Source organism: Paramisgurnus dabryanus, chromosome 22, assembly GCF_030506205.2.
Source record: "Paramisgurnus dabryanus chromosome 22, PD_genome_1.1, whole genome shotgun sequence".
Classification (NCBI taxonomy): Eukaryota; Metazoa; Chordata; class Actinopteri; order Cypriniformes; family Cobitidae; genus Paramisgurnus; species Paramisgurnus dabryanus.
Window position 1 is genome coordinate 23,642,807 of NC_133358.1, and position 8,682 is coordinate 23,651,488.

At 38.0% G+C, this 8,682-nt stretch overlaps 1 protein-coding gene across 6 annotated transcripts in view; it reads right to left on the reverse strand.

Moving 5' to 3' along the window:
• tnikb (TRAF2 and NCK interacting kinase b) overlaps positions 1 to 8,146 on the reverse strand; it is a 60,926-nt gene extending 52,780 nt beyond the window's left edge. For 4 of the 6 annotated variants that reach the window (XM_065258422.1, XM_065258426.1, XM_065258423.1 and 1 more), the window contains exon 1: positions 7,760 to 8,145. In XM_065258422.1, the coding sequence (XP_065114494.1) occupies positions 7,760 to 7,816 (57 nt within the window). In that variant the 5' untranslated portion in view covers positions 7,817 to 8,145. Of the gene's footprint in view, positions 1 to 7,759 lie in introns of all 6 variants that reach the window. The other 2 variants (XM_065258424.1, XM_065258427.1) reach the window with 2 other exon arrangements.
• Positions 8,147 to 8,682: the final 536 nt, after the last annotated feature.

Sequence of the window (8,682 nt, forward strand, 5' to 3'; positions counted from 1 at the left end):
TCGGTTTCTTCAACTGTTACAGGCAAATAACACAACTGAGTCAGACTGTTTCTTGAAGAAGCAAGTTCACGTCCTTCATGGGAACACCACCTCAGGCTTCAGCACAATAACCCCCAGATGACAACACTGCTGTACCACGTCAATTACCGTAATTTGATAGGTTCATTCAAGCCTTTACTTGCTCTCACGTCATCCAAAACCTATGACTTTTCTTAACGAAAAACAAAAGGAGAATGTTTGTCATACACACTACATTAAAGTTGAAAAACGTAATTTTTTGGAATATTATGGAATTCTTAACAAATTACTTATCTGTGAGCGTCATTATTTAAAAAAAAGAAAGAAACACATGTGCCCTCATAATTTTTAATCAAAAATGCTAATCCCATTCTTTGAAACGATCTATCTTCAGTTTCGGTTACGAGGAATGACTCGTGGGTGGGGCCTGGGAAAAGATTGCAGCGATTAGCAACAATTAGCAACATGACTCAATTTCAACAATCCAATCAGTTCTCGATGGATAGATTCGAGTCCCACCTACCTTTTTCTCATTTCATGAGTTTTACTTGGATATATATTAGTGATACACCGATACCGATACTGGTATCGGCCTCGATACCACATTTTATATAGTACTCATACTCGATACCAGGGATCGATACCACAGTCTGAGAAATGTCTATGTTTGAGCGGCGTGTAAGGGGTTAATGCCTCGTGTTGTCCAAAGAGGCAGTGTTTACAACAAACTGGAAAACTAGTCCCTTGTTTTTTTGTTAAATTATATGACTAAAGCTGTTACCTGTAAATTTAAATCATGTTTTTTATTAAGTACTCGGTATCGGTATGGGCAAGTACTGAATTGCAAGTACTCGTACTCGTATTCCAAATAAGTGGTATCGGTGCATCCCTAATATATATTACGATAGGGAAAATAAGACAATCGCTACTTCCATTTCATGACCACTTTAAAGTAGGGATGTCAATTTATGCAATTTTCAATATTTGATGATCGTTTAAATGAACGATCAATCAATCAAATAATCGTTAACAGTATAAGTGTAATAAGCCTTTTCTGCAGTGGCATATAGCCGATGACAAAAAAGTGTGCATAAAACGCCAGCTTCCTCAAGGAAACTGAAAGATTTCATTTAGTCTAAATAACATGCTAGTGGGATAGTAAAATGAGTCAATGTAGTTGGTGTTTTGATAAAAACCATCATTTTAATCTCGTAATGAAATCTAATGACTAACTTAATAGACACAGTATAACTCCCCTTCATATGGGCACTCTGGCACAGTCATATGGAAGTCTGTGTGTCCGTGACAAAATAAAAGTTTCATTATCATCAAGTGTTATTTTTTTAGTTATTCACCTCGCTTTTCGAGTCGTTGATATACCATTTGTTGTAATTATATCCAAGAAGTAACGAAGGGCACTTTTCCAGTCCTCACCTCAGCTTATACCTGTGGCATACTTTTAGCAAAGATGCTTATATTTTGGATATGGCAACCTTCCATTAGAAAACACGCAACAGTCAACTTGGCTAGTGTCTAGCACCTAAGACAGTCAATAATGATCAGTGATATCTGTTGTGGGCATTCTGAGTGTGCCAAGCGTCATGTACAGTTTAAATTTTACAGTTTCTTACCAGAATTTAAGATTACACTTTAATCTGTTCTATTAAAAATGTCTCCTTCCCTGTGTATAGCAGCATTAGCAGCGTTGCTATGCTAATCTTGCAGGCTTCCCTGAAAAGGGTCTTTGCTTTCAGTACCTTAACCGTATTTGCATTTTCTGTATCGGACCCTCTCATATCCAGCCTCGTCTTTCACATGACGTTAAAAAGCCCAGGTTTGACATCGAGCATCGTTGTGATCATGGCTAGTTTAACTTCTGCACGCTCGCTTCATTTTTTTTCTCCAGCTGTATGTGCGTATGTGTCTTGCACAAGCATGATCTTGCTTATTCAACAATCGTTAAGTTTTATCGATTTAATCCTTATCGACAATTAATCGAAGATTTATTCATTGATAACATTCCTACTTTAAATGAATAGTTCACTCAAAAATACTTAATGCCATCCTGGGCGTAAAAAACATTATCTGGATTAAAAATGGCGGCACACTGGCTCCACGTCGGTACGCAAGACAACCACTGGTTCTTGCGTGTCTCATTACTGTGTGTTTTGTTTATGACGCATATGATGAGTAGACACAAGACTTGCGAGAGCTAATAATCAACTTGTGTAACGCCATCATGTTGAACTGCTATTTCTTATCTAAATGTGCTTACAAAAAAAAAAACGATGTACAACATTCGCTAAATTTGCTTAAAATATAAATATCTTTCTCTAACAAGCATAGAGTTGAATTTTAAAAGAAATAAATTAACCCACCCAGTTATATCAGTTCCTTTCTCTGATGAAGGGTGGGCTTCAAAAACTGTCACTATTCAATGCCATTACAAAGATAGGAAGCTTTATATTATTTAATATAACTTGTAATGTATTCAGCTGATTAAAAAGGTCATCTAAACCTGAGATTGCATTATGGTCAGTCAATTATAGACACATTTTAATTATTTGATGAACTATACCTTTAATATTTTGTATACATTCTGCTAAAACTTCTCTTAAGTGTTTCATAAAATGGCTGCACTTCTGGTAACTATAAATAAGATGGTATTATTATCTAGGAGAGTAGTTTAATAGGCATTTCAGAAGGTTGGATTCAATCACACTGTAGCTTCAAAACCCACAAAAACATGTCGTTGGGGTCAATCACATAAGGGCAATAAGTTAAGCGTTGCCATTTTTCGGGTGGCTGAAATCCACTTGTTCTCTTAAAAACAAACAATAAAAAAAGAGCGTATCTGCAAAGCACTTTTTAAGTGCTGAATGTTAAGTACTTGACTTGTACTGTTTGGCTTAAAAGTGCAATAAGCATTCGTGTGATGCAAGTTTCAAATAGTTCATCTGGACGGTAAGGTGTGTTTTCTTTATTGCTAGTATACTGTGAGCTTTGTAGGTTGAGATTCATAAAACTGAGCTCTCCGATGCAAAACAGCATGTAAACAATTGCCTATACAGTAGCAGAGTCATGTGACCCGGCTGACTCAAAACCTGTCTTCAAAAGGTCTTTTAAAAGAACCGTAGAGACCAAAGCTTGTTTAGACATGCCATGCTGAATGACAGTACTCAGAATGTCTGATAAACAATACACCTGTGAGAGGAAGTTGATCCCCTGTTGACCGGGGGAATACGTAATGTAAAACTAGAAAAATACTTTTTTGTTTTCCTCACCCTGTTTATTAGCATGTTGGGCATCAGCTGTAAGTAAATTCAGATTTAAAGAATTGGTTCACCCAAAAATATACATTTTATCATTCACTTTTGTGTTGCTTCAAACCTGTATAACTTTCTTTGTACTGTGCAACACAAAAGATGTTGGACACATACAGCAATCACGGTTGTAGAGCTTCAAAACAGATAAAAATGCACAAAAACGTACCATTGAAGTACTCAAAAGTAATCTCAAGTAATTTCAGTCTGCGTAATTCAATAGATCTCGCAGAGATGACGTATTTTTGTGGGCAAAACCCGGTAGCGAGTTTGCTTTTTAGCATTTCCAGTTCCATTGTCTTGAAGTCAATGGGTTTTTTCAATGTTTTGGTTAAACGCTTTAGATAAGATCTTGGGTTAACATAAGCCCAATATATTTTTAAGTTTTATTCTACGACATAAAAACACACCAGTAATGCCCCCACATTTTAAAGCTTTTTAAAACGAGATGCTACATGGGACTAAAAACTTTGTCAGGAGTTTAAACGTCATCATGCACGAATCTCCCCAAAACAACGCAACATGGGCACAATACCCAAAAATATTCATCCACAGAGTATTTTCTTATCAGGAAACATGTTTTAAATAAAGTTTGAAAGAGCTGTTGCAAGCTTGGTGGTGATGACGTTGACTGGGTCCGAAAGCTCTAAAATGGTGCCTTCTGAGGCAGCATTCCAATGCAGGAAAGGAATCAAGACATGTCCCAATCCAAGTTTGCTTTACTTCCTTCCTTCCTTCAATTCCATGCATTGGCGAGCATGGAGAATGTTATTGGTCGAGCTCGAAAAAAAATTGCGGCCAAGGAGCACAAATTAAGTGTAAATGTGGATTCACACCAGCAGCGTTTGAGGCGTCAATTTCGCGTCTACTGCATCAAGGGAGGGGCTTCTGCGACTCTGCTCGCTTGGTGTAATCACGTCACTACTAGAGCAAGCTCCTGATTGGTTAACACGGCGCGTTTTTCAGCCAAAGTTCACATTTTTTAGCCTGCGCGCTTCCCGCAGCAACGCTCAATTTGCGCCATTCATGCGACCTAGATGTGCAAATGAGACGGAATTGCGTCTACCGCGCCACGCTAAACGTCTCATTCGTGCTGCGAAACCTCCAGACGCGCGTTACCGCGTCTTCTCATTGACTTAACTCGTGCTTGACGCCTCTACCGCGGCTGGTCTGAACACAGCATAAGTAAAGTTAGATTTCACTTTTTACACAATAATCACATCTCTAGCGAGAATTTAGTACTGTAGTTTTCAAATATGGGGTTAGTTATCACAAAGGTCTTCTCTGTTTATATTTCAAACAGAATTTCGTAATGCTGTCTATAAAACCTGTTCTCGGATCTACCTTCATGCTCCCGTAGTCATTGCCTCATGAGGCAGCAAGGCAACAAGTCAGCTGCCTTAGCTTTCGGACGCAGCCGCTGATGTCGAGAGGCTGTGATGTAGCTAGCTTGTAGTCTAAGGTTAGCTTTTAATTTCTAGTAAACGCGATTAGACTTTCACAAAGTTCATGAATGGTGTTTTCTTGTGAGAAAATTATCTTTTTGGACAAAATGTGTACTTAAACACAGAACTTATTTTCTGCGTTAATCCAAAAATCTATGGAAAAAATAAATACGCTTTTTGGCGAGGGAACCAGTGTCCAGCTATCTTTCGGGGTGGCCTAAAAAAATTATACTTCATTCTGCGGCACTCTATTATGACAGAAGGTTCATTTTGTGGTCAAAGTTTCCTTTAAGATAACACAGACAAATGGTAAGGAGTGGCTAACAAGAAACATAAGTTTTAGCTTTTCCAAAAAAAACTATTATGATGGAAAAATAATACAATGAATAATAAATGACAAAAGATTAACTGATTTCGGGACAAACATAGCAAAGACTTTACAAAGACCATTAAAGTCAAATTCTCTCGCTTAAAAATTACCACCATATCTAACAAGACCTTCAATGCCACACTAAATCAAAGTAACCTCATTAGTGTTCCCCTTTAGTCATTCATTATTTTTAATGGATCTTGCACAGAAATCCAAAATGCAACTGTTTGCCAACTTGTCTGGAGTATTTTATTAAAGCAGACATCCGGCGATCATTAAAAGCGTCCTCAAAACTGCATGTCATGTCTCTTACGTTTACTTAGAGATGAGTTTACGATAAACGTTTGTTCTTGCTGATAACAGCAGAGAAAATCCAGATAATCCTTCGAGGTGCAGGAGGGTAAGTATTAGCTTTTCATCTGTGCTTTCATTTTAGCAACACGACTCCGAGGCCCCGGACCCCTGAAGTAACTGACCAAAATCATAAGATAACAAAAACCCTGACTGGCATCCACAGCTGGGAGTCCTCCTCTCACCCTTGACATGACTTTGGGATGTAACAATCTTTTACTCATTAATTAACACGCATTAACAACAATAGAGTAATATAACTATATGCTTGCTCTTATATGTAGATGTCCTTCTATGGCTATATCAGGAAAATGCAAATAAAAAACAAAGAATGTTCCCATAATGCATTGCTCTGGGAACCACCACCAATGGCAAGAGAAAAGCCAGCCCAACAATAGAATGCAAGACACATTTGTAACATAATGTAATGTTAAAACACAAACAAAATCATTTGCAGTTACAAATCTGATTGTTGATTTGACATTTAATTAATTCAGGGAATCCCACAAGTGTGCAAATAAAGGCTCATGAGAAAACATGATGCAAATCCTTTCAGCTGGGATGTGCCCTATATGTGTGTAACACATTGTTCATATCAGTCTGAGCAAAACATACGGTTTCCCTATGTGGCTATGCATGCGCACTGTACTGGGTGACCTAATTTTTAAGCACAAAAGATCCTGAGAGAGCACAGATCTCTTGACAGAGCCACTGTACCGTTTCTGGTTTAAAGACTCTCTCAAATGCCAAACGCCTACTCTGTGATGTAAACCCAGACATGGTCGTTCAGTGCCGAGTGTTTTTTACGGGGCGACCGAACTGAACGTGACAGATAAGAGACTGACAAAGTCTGAAAGGAAACTTAGTAATGCATGATGTGACATGAGCCATGACTTGCCCATCTTGCTTCAGACACTATTCGTTTGATGCTAAATAGCTAAAGACTGCTCAATATAACGGGAACAACATCAAAGTCAGGTGATCAGATCCTCATCTTATGAGGAACGAAGGTTTGCTGTATTCAAAATGACAATACAAGATATTAATATAGTAAAAATCTCTTAACTTCCCTCTATCAACTGATTACCTCACAAATCATGTCTAGGCATGACCAAAGCAAAGCAGGTAGGATCATGTTGCATAACTAACATGCCTTCAATCAGGGTCTGTCATATCCTTCGATGAATCTGATACAAACCCAAAATAAGGCAGAAGTTGCCCAACACACGCTGTCTGTCCATCCAGACAAACACCTTTCAAACTGAACAAACAAACGACAGATGCTGCAATGCAACACAAAATATACTTTACAATAAGGTTTCATTCATTTACATTCAGCTGCACTAGATGACATGAACTAACAATGATTTTCATGCAGAATTTTTACCACATTTTTAATCTGTATGGTTAGTTCACTAACGTAGTTATCTCATAGTTAAATGACACCTTGCTGTTAAGTGTTACCAATATAATAAGTTCACATCTTCTGCACTAACGTAAAACATCTTGATATTGTTATCCTATTATAGCGAATTTCCAATAGGAAACAAAGCTGTCTGCATTGCACATGCTGTTACTTATTATAGTCCTCCTGTCATATGGGATTTCAGTCCGATAAATAACCGATAATTACAGTAGACACGTTAAAGACAGGCCTGTATACAATATCGGTGTAAAATATCGAGCTCTGATTTACGTCAGAGTGTAAACGATAAAAAAACACATCATTGGGACGACGCAAAAAAGACAAACTGGAATAATAAATCGATTAAAAAAAAATTCACCAAATTACAGTATCATGTTCGGTGCCGCTGTAAAGTAACATATTAACGATATTACAAAACCATACGGTGGCCTGTGTGTCAAAAAGGAGATTTATGAGCACCTAAGTGACTAATGGTTATTGAATAGGTTTCTTTATTGTAACTGTGTTGTATATTTACACACCCTTCCTTCATTGCTATAAAACCCAAACGAGCTGTGTAATAATACCAGTACAATTTTCGCGCTATTCCCTTATCACACACTCGAGGACTTGCATTGTGTTTAAAATAAACCCTGACATTAAAGTAATGTGATTTGTGTGCTGATAAACCCCGTTTACGTGCATACACAAAGCACATTTCTGTGCAATAGATGTCAGGTGCGCGCATTTCAGCTCGTGCATTTGCCCCACACCACCACCATTGATGGCGAGATGCTGAACATATTTCAAGCACTGAAAGTCATTTCAATCGCATCCGTCCACTCACCCGCAAAGCAGACAGGTCGATTTCATCCAGACCCCTCGCGGGAGAGTCACTCGCCATGATTATCTTTGCGTGAACCGAAAATTCAACAATATAATGTCCGTATTAGCATGTATACAGAAGCCAAAGGCAGCCGTTTTATGAACCAAACAGGTCTGGATTCGCTTCAATCGGACCAGATAAAGCTCCCGGATGAAGCCCAAGCCTCGGGCGGATTATGATCCACGGTTTCGGATGTATGGAGCCGTCCTCTGCGGTGATTTTGGCGCTATATGATCGCGGGTGAACGAAACATCTCGCGCTCGTACCGACGGTTTGCTGCTGCACGAGTCCAAAGCACCAGCGCGCGAGTGGACGCGTGAATTAGGGATCGTCGGGGAAGGCGTGTCAATCACTGGGGTTTCTAGGGAGTGGTCAGAATGGGGGCGGGGCTAAGTTGCCTTAGATATACGCATACGTTGTTATCGCAGAATTTATGCAATTGTTTACAATCACACGGTGACATTTTATACATTTTAGAGTAATATTTCAGTCACTGATATATGATAGAGTCATTTTTTTGTGTATAGTATGTGTTTGTGAATTTTTTTTCTTCGTTTGTATAAATATTGAATTTAAATCCATTCATAATTTTTGTTATTTCCTTGAAAAAAAACACTATTACTGCTTTTACTTGTGGATATTACATAAATTATAAAAATTAACTTATAAAAAAATTAAACCCACACCACATAAAGGGAGAAATTTTATATATTTTTTATGTATGGTTCATAAAGGTATTTGTAATGAGAACCATAAGTAATTCTCACTACGTATTTGGTTGTTATTGCTACTGTTATGTTAACATTTATGCATTTGGCAGACGCTTTTATCCAAATATCCATACATTTTTTGTACATTCATTGTATGTGTTTCCTGGGATCAAC